Here is a 14,763-nt window from a genome sequence, read left to right as displayed (position 1 = left end):
TTCCTAGGATTGTCCCTTGAAGACAGTGGCTCTGAGGCATAGCCTGAGAGGTAGGCTGGCTACGAAGAAGTTGAAATTTTATCCATCCTGTCCAGGGTTGCCTGGTGAAATACAGAACACCCAGTTAAACGTGAATTTCAGATAATCACTGAACAATCATTCAGGATAATCATGTCCCAAATGTTGCATGAGACGTACTAATCCTAGTAGAGTACTCATCGTTTACCTGAAATTCACATGTAAGTGGGCACTCTGCATTTCTGCATGCTAAATCTGGCAGCCCTAGTCACAACACAATGTTCACAATGTATAAAAGTGAAAATTGGGAGGAGGAATATAAGCACTTTGCTTGGAGCTATGAAAGTAACATACAGCCGAAGCCAGTTTGGCTCAGTGGTAGAGCGTCGACCTGCGGACTGAAAGGTCCCAGGTTCGATTCCGGTCAAGGGCATGTACATTGGTTGCGGGCACATCCCCGGTAGGGGGTGTGCAAGAGGCAGCTGGTCGATGTTTCTCTCTCATCGACATTTCTAGCTCTCTATTTCTCTCTTCCTCTCTGTAAAAAATCAATAAAATATATTTAAAAAAAAAAAAAAAGTAAAAAAAAAAGAAAGTAACATACACAAGAAACAGCCAGAAGAGTTGAAGCAGTTTCCTTGGGAAACAGGAATTGAGAATGGGGGAAGTTCAGGCCAGGGCACTGCTGTTTTTCTTAAGCCTTAGCAGTGGTGGTTGAATTTTTCATCAATGTAGATATAATTGACAAAAATGTAAATGTCATTTTATAAAGGAAACGGGCACCAATGGTTTTATTTTAACTCTCTTTTTCACTTAAAAAAAAATGGTATGTCAAGTTGCTGACTTTCAAAGACATATTAGGAAAGGGGCAAACAATTGAAATGAGAAGAGAGACAGAGAAAGTCACCTGGTCTCCCACTCCTCCCTCCCCAGTCAGTGCCACTCAGGGTTCCCTCCTCTGTCAGTTGGTGAATGCAGACCTCCAGCGGAGAGATTCCTCTCCCTCTTGGTAGCACACAGACTGGCAGAACCATTAAGCAAGAAACAGGGTTTTTTTGAAAGTTTAAATTAAGAATTTAGCTACAGCCCTGGATAGGGTTGCTCAGTGGTTGGAGCACCATCCCATGTAAAATGTCTTGGGTTCAATTCCCGGTCCAGGGCACATACCTGGGTTACAGGTTTGATCCTTTCTCTGGTCTGGTGTGATCAGGAAGCAACTATTCAATGTGTCTTTCTCACATCAATGTTTCTCTCCCTCTCCCTCCTTTCTTTCCACTCTCTCTGAAAAGCAATGGAAAATCATTGGGTGAGAATTAACAACAACAACAAAAAAGAATAATTTAGCTACTAATTTTGAGTGCTTACTAAATGCAAACCCTGAGTTCAGAGCTGGACTGCATGGTCGCCTCTCACCACCTCAGCAACCCCGTGAGATGTTGTTATCCTCACTTTCAATTGCTGAACTGAAGCTGACTATGGTTAAGTGACTTGGCAGAGATTGCCCAGTGGTGGAGTTGGGATTGGAACCCAAATCTGACTGAAAACCCGTCCTCAACCCAATGGCACATAATTTCCCAGGTGTGATACTGGGCATGAGATTCTGGTAACAGCCCCGCCTGGAGCTCAGGAAGCTAACACTCTCCTGACTGCCTAGGCCAGGTGCCACAGAGATTGACCAGGCCTCTCCTGGGCACCTAATGGCTTCTCCATCTCCCTCTGTTGGGTGGGAGAGGGGCTGGTCAGGGTTCTGATGGCCTAGGATCTTGGCACTTCATCTCACCATCTTCACAATGAGTACACCCAGGTAGAGAACACACACCTGTAACTTTTCCACCAGGCTCTGCTTCCAGACTGGGCTTCCACACTGAATGCCTCCAACAGGAATCTAAGTGTCTCTCACAGAGTTGCATAATCATGGGCCTCTTTAAGACCTGGGATTTTGGAAAGCATCTTCAAGAAGGCACAACCCCCCCCCCCGCCCCCTCCCACCTGTGCTTGATTGTTTCCCACTGCAGGGGGGTGGGGGCAGGGGGACCAAGAGAGAAGTTGTGGCCACCACCAGAAAGTGTTTGCCCTCCAAACCACTCCGTTGCCTCAGAGCCCAGAGTGCAGCTCAAAGCCAGGAGAAGGGAAGGCTGGAGCTTGTTGTTCTGGGCCTGGTGTGTTCAGGCTTATGCTTCTAGAGCAAACAAGCCTGGGGCAGCCAAAGCTATGGAGACCACTGGGCATCTAAGAGCAGCCACTCCAATTAACACTTTTCCTCCAAGCTTTGATTCCTTTCAAGCACAACTGGAAACCATAGCTGATGCAACTATCTCATCAGATACGTGTTTGGGGGAATCATCAAGATTCTGTTCCTTCCTCGTGTTGGTACAGAACCAAGGTTGGAGACAGAAAGAGCAGTATGACTAGGATGATAGCAGCTGTCATTATTCATGGTTATGATTATTATTTGCAAAAAGCCCAGGTGCATATTCAGCAGGGTTATAAATGTCCAGAACGTCATGAGGAATGGCTCCTGGTCATTCTCAGGGAAGTCAGCTGGCTCCTCTCTGCCAGCATCAGATAATGGCTAAGATGATAAGTTTCAGCTACCTGGCTGGAGCCTCTTCCAGTATTTGATCCCAGTTAGGGATCTGATTCCCTCCTCCTGGCAGTTCTCTTTGATGTCTGAGATCCTCCTGAGGATAAGAAAGGTGAGGAGCCTGCCTGCTCCTAGCCTGAGTCAGTCATGACTTCTTGTGTCCCTTCAGAATTACTCCTGTCCTGGATGCCTCCCATCAGGCAGCCTGTTTCCCAGGGTTGGTATGGAAGTTCATAGCGCCATTTTAAAACACAAACTTCAAGAGAAGGCTGTCCTTTTTCTATGCTAAGGACATGAGTCTTTAGACACCCAATAGGAGTTCGTGGTTTTAAGCCAACAGTGAAATATCATTAAGATTCTGGCTTGTAGAAGCTCTGAGAAGGAGTCCTCACTCTCCCTTGCCATTGAACAGAATTTGGGCATTGGATGGCCTAGGGGGTAAACTCAATACCCTATTTAATATTTGATCACAAATATTTAGGAGTCTGCCAACACAGAGGCCCCATTTCCCTCCTCTTGGCCCTTCCCATCCCTCTCCCCCCAGGCAGGTGAGAGCTGGCTAACTCCTCTGGGGAGGAGGCTGATCACTCAGGGAGTTGTGCCTGCTGGCCTGTCTTGTTGGTTGAGTCACTGAAAATCCCCAAACCATCGGGGTGAATTGGAAACTTGTATAAGAAGAAAATAGTCTTTAGGGAGTGAAGCTCTTCCCTCTTCCTTGACTGGCCTTAGAGGCTTGCCAGCTGCACAGTCCTTGTTGTGGGGTGGAAAGAGGTTTATTCCAAGTTCTCAACTTCTGAACTAGAAAAACATCCCCATTTTCATCAAATTCACACACTCGCACACGCACACCCCAAAGAGCAATGGGCAGCTTGCCTATGAAAAGAGCAGCAGATCACAGGGTCTGATAAACCCAGGTGGGTAAGTTGCCTGGATGGATCATTGAACACCAGCACAGATGCCAGCAGGCAGCACTGGGCTGTCTTCCCCACAGCAGAACCTGGAAAGCTATCAATCTAGTGACCTGGTTTCTCCCAAGTACGTGGGTCGCTGCCCTTGGAAAGGTTGGGAAGGTTAGATAGAACAAGCTGGACAAATCCTCTGGCTCCTGCTGCTCCCTCTCCCACTAAGAATGATGGGGGGAGGGAGAAAGAGAACAAGCTAGACCAGGGGGCAAATTCCAACAGATCGGAATCCAACCCTGAGAATGATAGGATTCTTCTGCCCTAACTCCTCCTTCCAGAACAGCATTCTTCCAGATTCTGAGCCTTCTAAATTAGGGGCAACTATAGTGGCCTAGAAAATCCTGGATAAGGCTCTCCAAGGAACCATCCACTACTCAGAGATCTGCTCCCTCCTTCTTTAAACACTGCAAGCATCTTCCTGTCCCCATCTGTCTCTCCCCTGGGGTGGGCTGGCAGCAGCTCCCCTTCTTCCGAAAAGAGAGGCAGTCCCAGCAGGTGTCTCTGCCTCACCTTTTCTCCTGAGGCAAGAGGCAAATGCAGGTGCTCCTGCCACTCCCTCTTCCCTCCTAATGGGAGTGGGTGGCTAGGGAGGGGTCCCAGCCACTCCCTCTGGCCCCCTGGGGCTGGTGGTTTAAGGAGGGACCTCTACTACCAACTCCTTCTCAGAGCTGAAGCTCATAATCCAAACCTCACTCCCTCACTCTTCTCACACCAACTGTACCCACCTCCTCATAGTTATTTGTGCTCCTCGTGAATTCTGCTTTGTACAGGACCTTAGCCTCTGGCTCAAATCTTTCATCCTTCTTTGGTACAGTCCCATCCCCGAGCCAGCAGATGGGCCCCTCTCCCTCCCCCCAAAAAAAATGCAGTAGGCAGCTTTGGCCTCAAGGGGTTTACAGTCAGCCCCAGGTGCTTACAATTTGGTTCTGTAGATTTACAACCCAACCCTTAAGCTCTGGCTTGATAAACTCTGAGTCTCTGCTTCTGGATCTCACTGACCCCTTACAGAACTGTACTTGGGGAGACCGTACCTCTTCTCTCCTATATCTGCTTCTCACCATGGAAAGGAGGGAGAAGAGAGAATTTTTGAAGGACATGAAGGTCGAGGATGGAGGATGTCAATGTTCTCCACAGATTGCTTCAAGGCCCAGAATCTACATGTACTGTTGTGTCTGAAAGGATAATGGCAGGAACAAGAATAGAAGGTGGAAAGCCTTTCTAGGACATGGCCACCATGCATGTGCATGGACCCCTGCCTCATCAATGCGTGCAGTCAGAGCTGCAAGAGGAATCACACAGACAGATATTAACCCATCACAGGGTGGTCTACTACCCCCAACTCATCTTAGACCCTCCAGAGAAGGTACATTGGGTGGTAACACAATAAGTTCTCTCATCTGGGAAGGGTCATGAGTTGGTGGAAGGGAACTATTCTAAGGAAACAGGGAACCCTGAAAATCAAAACCTCCCACCTTTACCTTCCAGAAGGAATCCTGGGGAGAAAAGACAAACGGGAGGGAGAACGTGCTCCATGGAAACTACCTACAGGCTCACAGTGACATGCAGCTAAAATAAAGGGGGACAGAGTGTAAGAAGTGGTCAGTAGTGATGACAAAAGTGACCTTGCCTAGGAAATCCAACCCAAAAAGGTCCTGAGGTTTAAAAATAATTATAATTTTTGACCAAGAGAGTTCATTGTTCTAATCCAGGAGTTGGCAACTTTTCCCACCTTAACTGCTGGCAGCAGAGCTAAACCAACCTCTGCCCAGACACACAGACTTTGTGGAGAAGGAAAAAGGAAAGACAAAGAAGCAGAAAGGAAGGCAGCAAACAGGGACAGAGTGGGGTTGGGGCAGAAAGTATGACACAGAATAAAAATGGGAAAATAGTGTGCAGGAGATGGGGCAAAAGATAGGCATTTTTCCTTTGTTCATTGTCCACCGGGCCTCTCAAAGGGCTTATGTCTATTCCATTCTGGGAAGGACTAGCACAGACTCTGGTCAGCTAGCCTGAACTTGAGGTGAAATTCCAGAAGGTCCCCAGTTCCTTTTTGCTGAAAATCCAGTCATTAGATGCTTGGGTGAAGAGGATGTTTTCCCAGAAGCAATTGACCAGGATTTAATTAAGCCCCTGGCTTCATTCACTCTTCCAAGGGCTGCTGCAAAACAGTGAGAATTCCTTCAGAGCCCAGTGCCTGGGGGACAAGCACTTCAATTTCCTGGTCATTTCTGCAGGGAGAATGGGAATGTCTAAGGTTGGGTCAATCCAGGCTGAGCTTTTAAGGTCCTTCCTAAAAGTGTATAATCATCAAATACCACCATCTCCTAGAAATGTTGTTTCTTCTCTTATATTTTCCTTTAAATTCCTTAAAAAGCAATAGAACTACAACCAGATAAAATAAAATTCCAAAACCCGCTTGTGTGACTCCCAAGAGATTCCTAGTCGCCTATCTACACAGCTGCATGTGATGAAAAAATAAGTAAATTAGATGGACAAGGGCCTACCGAGACTTTAGGCTGTATTCTGACTAGACAGATGAACAAAGGGGTGTCAAGAGCTATGCAACTTGCCCAAGAACACATGCAAGATATTAACTAAAGCAACAGGAATCCCAGTCTCATGACTTCCAGTTAATAATAATAATAAATTAGCATTACCATAATTAGCCACTCTGTACTAGCTTATATATAGAAAACTGCTGTGAGCACATTGCTCTCAAAGAGCAAAAAGTGAGAAACATCACATTGGGGTTTATAACAATACAAAACAGTGGAGGTAATGCCTGACTTCCTACAAATTCTCCGTGATGGTGTTTACAATGAATCTTGTAGTAATCACCTTTGAAGGCACTGGGGAGTTGGTGATATAAAGTAATCTATGGTGAATCCTTTATATTACCAAAGCATCTTTCTGCAAAGTGAATGATTCTTCCTGGTGTCCATGCCATCAGTTTTACCAAACATTTTGGCCCCATTATGAAGTGTGTATCTCTGTACTGAAATCTAATCCTTCTGTTACTCCAAGTGCAGCTCTGATTCCATAAAGCACATGAATTTGGGAGCAGCTTGAGAAGAAAGCATTTGTGTAGGAGCGGATCCAGGAGGTAAATCAGATAGATTTACTTCTTTCCTAATTTCTCCCATCTTCTTCACCAAAGACTTAACCTTAATGCTCCTAAACAAAGGTTTGCAAGAAATTTTATGAGAGGAAAATAATTATAAAAAGGGTAAACAAGGAAACCTGTCCAATGGTGAAGAATCAATGTTTTTAAAAGGCGAATATTCACTAATTCTCAGCAGCATTATTTTAAAGGGGAGAGCCTGAGATATAAGGTCATGGATAGATACAGAAAAGATTGAAGGAAAGTAAAAAATTAGTTAAGAGATTAAACTCATCATAGGAGAATAATAAATATTTTAGATCTCATATTTGTTGTTGTTTTTTTTTAATAGAAGCAATAAAAAAAGTAAAGGACCAGGAATTGCTTCAAGGGTAAATCGAAGTAGGTCCACGCAAAAGAGGATGGCTGGGTTTCTGCCTCCCCCAAAGCAGTGCAGTGAGGAACCAGGGTGAGCGCAAAGGAAGGCTAGCATGCGGGAGTTTTCCTCTTGTGCTCTGATTATTACAGCAATTCGGGCTCATTGTGGAAATCTGGAAAGGAAAGTACTAAAGAGTGAGAGCACCAATCATCCCATCTCTCAGGTAACCACTGTTAATTTGGGAGCATATTTCTGGAACCCTTAAAAGACATCATTTTTTTCTTTTGAAATGTTGGGAATGAAGGCTACTAAAGAGCAGAATATTTTACTTTCACATCATGGAACTAACGCCATGTAAGACTTTGCATTTCATAAAGCAAGGTGACAGAAGCTTAGGGACCTGGAAGATAACAACTCCACACACCCAGAGCAAATGAGCCTGTGGAGATGCTGCCCAACCCAATCCCCACCTGGCCCTCTGCTCATCTGGCCCAACTCCCACCTGGCCCAGGTGAGGTGGAGCACTCCACATCCTGACAAATGGGAAAGCATCACCCTGGGGCACTTTCTGCTCCTAAATCGAGTTCTCAGTTCAAGGGAAAAAGTAAACCAAGAGGGGAATTTTCCACTGCCCCATTAATCATAAGAGCAGCAGCCTGGGAGCAGGAAACACTGGCAGGCATTCCAGGTTTCAGAGCCCACCCAGCCAGTACTCGCCAGTACTCACCCGTCTCTAGCAGGGTTGCCCTCTATTGTGTCCACCCTCATGGAGGTTGTTTGTGGGAACAGCATGTGAATGTTTTTTGCCTAATACACGATGTGGGTGTCAGACCAGTAGCCTGATCTCTTCGCAGTTCCAATAGGAGATATAACCTGAAGACTCTTAAAGCTCCTGACCAAATATCTCCGATCTTGGGTTCACCAGAGCTGATAAAGCCCTCAGATTCAACTCCTTGAATTAAGCATTTTCCTGCTCCTGTGTTTCTTTCTTGAGACAACTCAGAACAGTGGCTAAGCGGTCACTCCACCACTAACTAGCTATGTGAACTTAGGCAGGTTTTTAACCTCTCTAACCCTCATTGGTAAAATAATAACAATATTTCCCTCATAACATTGTTGCAAAGAGGCAATAAGATAATGCATGTACAAAATCTGGTACCTACCTGTTTAGGGAATGCTAGTTGTGATCTCCAGCAACTCATTCACTCCACATTTATTGATAACTTGGCATGCCTCCAAGGACACGTGGTTTCTGCCTTCAAGGGAGTCTTCATCCAGTGGGGGTGACAAACATCAAAAACAAATAACTATGACATCACATGATAACTCTGTGAGGTGTGTATTATTCACAAACTATCTCATATATCTCCCCAATAATGCTACCAGGTAGATATTAGTGTGCCCATTTTACACATGATGAGGCTGAGGTCCAGAGGTCACCTGATTAGTTAGTGGACGCTTGTGGACTCGAACCCTGGTCTTCTGAGTCCAACCCTAGTGCTCTTGATCCAAATTCACCATCCCCCTTTTTCCCCTCTCTCTTTCAGCGTCTCTCAAAACTTCAGGTGGGTTTCCAGAGGGGGTAGCTCAGAAGGCCTCCTGATGATTAACACAGCTTTAAATATGAACTTGGGTGCATTCACTCAGGTAATTTTGCATCAACTTCACAGGTTGATGCAAAATTACCTGCAGATTTCTATCAGTCATGGTTCATGTTGTTGCTGCTGCTGCTGTTCTTCATCCTTACAGAATTGCAACCTTGAATATCACTCTGGGACATACAGCCCTGGGACTATAAACTGCCACCAGGCCATTGATGCTGAAGGCTGCCCTTCAATGCCTGACTGACAGTGATGATTAAACATTGCCTATTAAAGGGGCCATAAAGAAGGCAGACATCCTACACGGATGAGTAGAGTGGAGTACAAACAATGGGCCAGATTTTCCTGTCTTTCAGGGGAGTCACTATCGTCTTTCATAGAAGAAAAAAGTCATGCAATGAGAGTCTGACAGTTGCCTACAGGAGGTCCCCAAAAGGGTGTGGACCAGAAAAGGTAGCCTGGGCACAGAGGCCACCTCAGTGCTTTAGTGCCCGTGTTCCCACCTCCAACCAAGCAGTAGAAAGCAATTTATTTCTCCTGAAGTCTTATTGTCTTCCCTGCTCATTTGCATTATTTACTATGGAGATTAGTCTCAAAAAAGACATCTGGCCTGGCATGCCATGATATCCAGTCTCAGTCTAATTCCCCACCCTGTTCCCTAGATTTCTGAGCATTGCTGGAGAAAGTCCCTAACTTCACTGGGGTCTGCCCTGCTGCTTGGCACCCTTTAGTCATCTCCTGCTGATTCTCTATCAATTCCCCATAGAATTCTCAGGGAATCCCAAAGGGGTCCCTTGTAATCCACAGCCTGCCTAAACCTCCTGCCTTCCCTGTGGACATCCTGGACTCCTGCCTACTGAGAACATGGTCCTTGTTATGATATATCTCCAGTCCCTGCCATCAACCTCAAACAACCGGAGGTGTGACATCTGTCATGGCACCCTCTTCCTTGCCTCCCTCCCATTTCTGAATCTTTTTCCATATGCTTTCCTTTTCTCCAAGGACTGATTCAGCCTCCTTTTTCCAAGCCTTTGCTGCTGATCCTTTTCTCTCCCACTTCTTGAATTTTTCTCTCCAGTTAGCCCCATCCATCTTCCATCTTGAATCTTGGAAAGAACACTTAACATAGGATCTACCCTCTCAAAATTTTAAGTGGACAACACATTACTGTTGACTTCATGTACGATGCTATATAGCAGATAGCTAGAGCTTATTCATCTTGCGTCACTGAAACATTATACTCATTGGTTAGTAACTCCCCATTTTCCTAATTCCCCCAGCTCCTAGAAACCACCATTTCACTCTCTAATTTTGTGAACTTAACTATTTTAGATACTTCATATAGTGGAATTGTGGCAAATTTGTCCTTTTGTAACAGCTTGTTTCACTTAGCATAATGTCCACCAAGCTCATCCATGTTATCATATATTGAAGTTTTCTTCTTCTTCAAGGATCAGTGGTATTCCATTGTGCATATACACCATATTTTGTTTACCTATTCATCTGTCGATTGTTTTCATGATTTGGCTATTGTGAATAATGCTGTAATGAACATAGGAGTGCTAATAGCTCTTTAGATCCTGTTTTCAGTTATTTTGGATAAACACCCAGAAGTGAATAAAATGGTATTGCTGAATCAGATGATAGTTCTATTTTTAATTTTTTTGTGTACAAAGGTTTCAATTTCTCACATCCTTACCAACACTTATTATTTTTAGCATAGTTTTGGAGGCATTAAGTATATTGATGGTTCTAATCTATAATAATAAAAGTGTAACATGCTAATTAGACCAGACAGTAGAAAAGACCTTCCGGACATCATTCTGGACATCCTTCTGGATGAAGCCGCTGCAGCAGGGGCCAAAGCAGTTATGGGCAATCAGGTAGGCAGGTGAGCAATTAGAGGCAATCAGGCAGGCAGGTAGAGTGGTTAGGAGTGATCAAGCAAGCAGGTAGAGGTGGTTAGGGACAATGAAATAGGCAGGCGGAGTGGTTAGGGGTGATCAGGCAAGTAGGCAGGTGAGCGGTTAGGAGCCAGCAGTCCCAGATTGTGAGAGGAATATCTGACTGCCAATTTAGGCCTGATACCTGCAGGGTCCTGGATTGCAAGAGGGTACAGGCCAAGCTGAGAGACACCCCCTCCCATGCATGGATTTCATGAACTGGGCCTCTAGTAATATTAATAATAGTCTCCATCTCTTGAATATCTACTCTATGCCATCACTAGGCTAAATGTTCTACCTATTTTATCTCATCTAATCACCATAGAAACACCCATTTTACAGATGAGAAAGTATATTTTCTACAATATAAAAATGTGTGATCTAAGGATTCTGTCCTCATGAGCTCTAGTTAAGCTCTGGGAGGTTTGGGGATTAACTGGGACTTATTCTTATTGCCTAATTTTAAGACTATCTGAGTTTATGCAGCCACTAATTTTCTTTATGAAGAACCACTCTATGGAATTTACCACTGCTATTAATCAGCTCTAGCTACGAGTCAACAGGATAACAGAGGCAGGAGATGCAGTCAAACCTGTTTCTCTGAATGTGTCTGAATCATGTCTTTTTAATTTTTGAAGTTTTGTGCACCTTTCATACCCTTGGATCACTACAGAAGGTGTAGCCTTATGTCTTAAACATAGTGGGCACTAAATACTTTCATTGAAAAATTTGTTTCCTCTTTAGGATGTAATTGAATTACTGTACATGCACAGCCATAGCATATAACCAGACAAGTTAGCCTTGCTTACATGGAAACACATCTTCCAAAAGTGCCAAAAAGAAAAATGTGCTTCCTTGACCCTCTAGAGTTCTAAAACATTTCCAGATTCGGGAAGAGTCAGAAACCTAAGTCCTATATGATGATGATTGCCTGAACACTTTAGAAAACTGTTTAGGTAAGAGTTTAGATAGTTGACTGACCCTTAAATGACATCCCACAGACTCTTCCCAGCCTCTCTGTGCTACACGAGAAGCACAGGCCAGCAACTACAAACAGAAAGGCTGCACACTCCCCATGCCTGCCTCTCCAAGGAAGAATAGGGCTTCTGAGTTCTTGTCAAGTTGGTCCCCAATCCAAACATGAGATCATCACAGTGGACTTCAGTGAATGTGCAGTGAATTTGGCCTTACAATAGAGAAGGCTCCCCTGAAAAATATCCTCTTCCCTACCCAAATATTAAGCTTCTGATACCTATTTAGATGGAAGAGTGAAAATACGTAGGCATTTTAAGATAATGAATAAACCTAAACTATTATATATATTTGGATTGGAATATCAATATAAACACATAAACATGCAAATGCTTGCACATCCATGAAGAAACAAGTAGACACACATTCCTTCAGATATAAACACCACTTTTGTGACCCTTCTCAATGTGACTTACGTCAAATCCTATCACTGGAGGCCAAGGTCTCAATAGTGTTACATTTTTTAAACCTTTCCTTTTTTTTGCGGCTCCCTCTGAATATGTGTGGGGCTGATATCCACACTGCTGACATTTTACTCTGGACACCACAAGTATTTTACATGTTGGGTTAAATGGCACGTTGCATTAGAACATGTTTCAATATTGCCCACCTATTTGACCCCAGTCTTGGCTACACTACCAACCCTTGGGGGTAACAAAATAGGCCACAATGGAGCTGACAACACTTTCTGATTGATACACCCTTCACCCAAGGAACCATACACTATAATTACCATGGTATTCCATGGTCTTGAAATGAGGAAATTCTAGCACAATGAAAGTGAGCCCCTTGTCCGGTATCAGGTAACAAGAGGAAGTTAGGACAAAATCTGAGAATATCTAGCATTCTGGATATTTTTCATCACTCTCAGTCACAAGCCTCGTGTGTTCAAGAGATAGAAAAAAAATCTAACCCCAGCCCTTGGCAGACATCCATTTCTCATACTGATGATTTTAGTGCTTGCCTTCTTATAACACTGACAGAGAAAAGTACAAATTAATACCTGAACTGTACTTACCATTGCTATACCAGAACTTAGAATTCTAGAGAATTTTTTTAATGGAATTTCAGACAGACATTTAGAAATTTGGCTTTGTTGGCCAATTCCTAATGAGTAACCACCTCCACATTCCTGTTCAGTGTTTTTGTAAAGCAAAGTCTTTCATTGTCCTGTAACTGTCCTTTTAAAGTTTAGTAGCGCCTCTCGAAAGGCAAGTCATTTTGGTTGTCATTTGTTTTGCATTCATCATGAGTGCTTCGATTTGTTCCCCCATCCCTTGCTGGTATAATTAGTGCTGTGCCAATGTTGAGCTTCTCACCAACCCACTCCCACCTCTGCCCAGAAGTGCTTTCAAGTTCACTGTTCAAAGACCCCTGGAGGGCATGGCAGAGATAGAACACAGTAAATATATATATTTTAGCCCTCTTACTCTTCCTACTCAAAAGATCCTTGTCCATCTAGGTACTTCTTATGACCCTGCCATCAACTAATCCTTGCCAGGTAATCCATTGGTAACTAAACTCTAGAAAGACTTCAGCAATTAAAGAGATGATAATAACTCTTCAACATTATAGGCTAAATTGGTGACTGGTATAGTTCTCAGGACATTATATACAGTATTTCACTTAACCCCTACAATGACTAAATCCCCTTATTACAAATGAAGCAACTGACGTTATTTGCTATCAAGTGACAGAGCCAGAATTTGCATTCAGGCCATCTGGCTCCAGAATCTGTCGCAGGAAGTCAGTGACAAGTAGACCCAATGGTTTCAGGAAGTCTGGAACCCAGTCCTGAGTGCTTCCCACTTCCATTCAATACACAATTTTGGAATTCCCTTCAGGTCCTTGAACAAAGGCTCCAGGATTGTGTCTCCATCTTTATTTATTTATTTTTTCAGAGCAAGTTTAATGCATTCACACGTCACAGTTATTTTCAGAAACATAGAAAGTCCTAAGTCACACTGTAGATTTCCTCTCGATCCATGCTGAAGGCTGGGGCTGTTCCAGCTGCAGCAGGTGCTAAGAAGGAAGCTGTTGGCACCACCAGTCACCAGAGGGGTTTTTAGTCCTTCTTAAACTTGCCGTTGATGTAGGGCACCCAGTCCAGAATCAGCCGCCAGTTGGTGGCCCACACTAGCCCCACGGCACCCACGGTGCCCCACATGCAGGCTGTGGGGATCCAGTTCTTGGCCAGCTGGAGGTAGCGTGGGCCCAGGAACTTGCTCAGCATCACGTCGAGGTCCGCAGCTCAGGGTGACCCCAGTTGCTCCAGTCCATCTTTATTTTGACCAAACCAAGGAGCACCATTAATTTTTAAAAAATTCATGCTTCCTTTTCCGGACTCATACAGGGCAAGCTATATTAATTAGTATTAGCCAACCACTCTCAGATCTGGGATGAAAGGCAGGAGGCAATGTATAGTGTACCACTATTAATATTATTATTATAATTATATTTTATGGCAGTTTCCCTAACCACTACGGCTCAACACTGGCTAATTTCTCCATTATAAAGAGTGGGTTCTTTTATTGGACTGAGTGCTTTGTGATGACTTTGGTTGAGTTTTACCAGCTGGGACATAATTAAGAGCGGCAAGTCTCCAAGCGGTGCCCGTTACCTACTCCAGTGTTCAGGCAAGCAAGCAATTTAAAAGAAAACTACCACTCTTTGCAAGTGTCCAGTAGGCAACCACAGCCTCCTTCAGTCTTGAAAGGGGATTTTAAGACCAGAGCTTCCTTCCACATGGCAGATTATGCTGAACTCCAAAGACTGCCAGTGACCAATAAGTCTAAACACAAACTGCCTCTGCCGAGAACATTCCCGGAGGGACACTGACCCTGAGGCCCTGAAGCTCTGAGCACGCTGGCTGTGAGTTTTCACCTTGCCTGCTGTGAGATGTTGGGTAAGTAACCTCCTTGGGAGAGAAGTTTAAGTGGTCAGGCTGCCTTATAAGGGAGAAACTACCTAAAGAGCCCATGGAAAGCGCTCTCAGAAAAACAATGCAAGAGCCTGAGGACTAGGACCACAGCATCCTTCCTGCAGCTCCTGATTAGGTTGAGAAGGGCTGGCCACTCAGAGGAGAGAGAGAGCAGAACTTACAGCACAGCTCTGGTGTCTGACAAGATATGAGTTTATTACTCA

The 14,763-nt window shown here is 44.3% G+C and overlaps 1 protein-coding gene across 1 annotated transcript; it reads right to left on the bottom strand.

Moving 5' to 3' along the window:
* Nucleotides 1-13,499: 13,499 nt before the first annotated feature.
* LOC118702093 (cytochrome b-c1 complex subunit 10-like) lies at nt 13,500-13,900 on the bottom strand. Its single transcript, XM_036407741.2, has one exon. It carries the CDS (start codon nt 13,850-13,852, stop codon nt 13,685-13,687), a length of 168 nt encoding a protein of 55 aa, XP_036263634.1. The 5' UTR covers nt 13,853-13,900; the 3' UTR covers nt 13,500-13,684.
* Between the last annotated feature and the right edge of the window lie 863 nt (nt 13,901-14,763).

The sequence above is a fragment of the Pipistrellus kuhlii genome, unplaced genomic scaffold (genome assembly GCF_014108245.1).
Source record: "Pipistrellus kuhlii isolate mPipKuh1 unplaced genomic scaffold, mPipKuh1.p scaffold_m20_p_1, whole genome shotgun sequence".
NCBI lineage: Eukaryota > Metazoa > Chordata > Mammalia > Chiroptera > Vespertilionidae > Pipistrellus > Pipistrellus kuhlii.
Note: the sequence above shows the minus strand (reverse complement) of the source record. Positions and strands in the feature narration are given on the sequence as shown.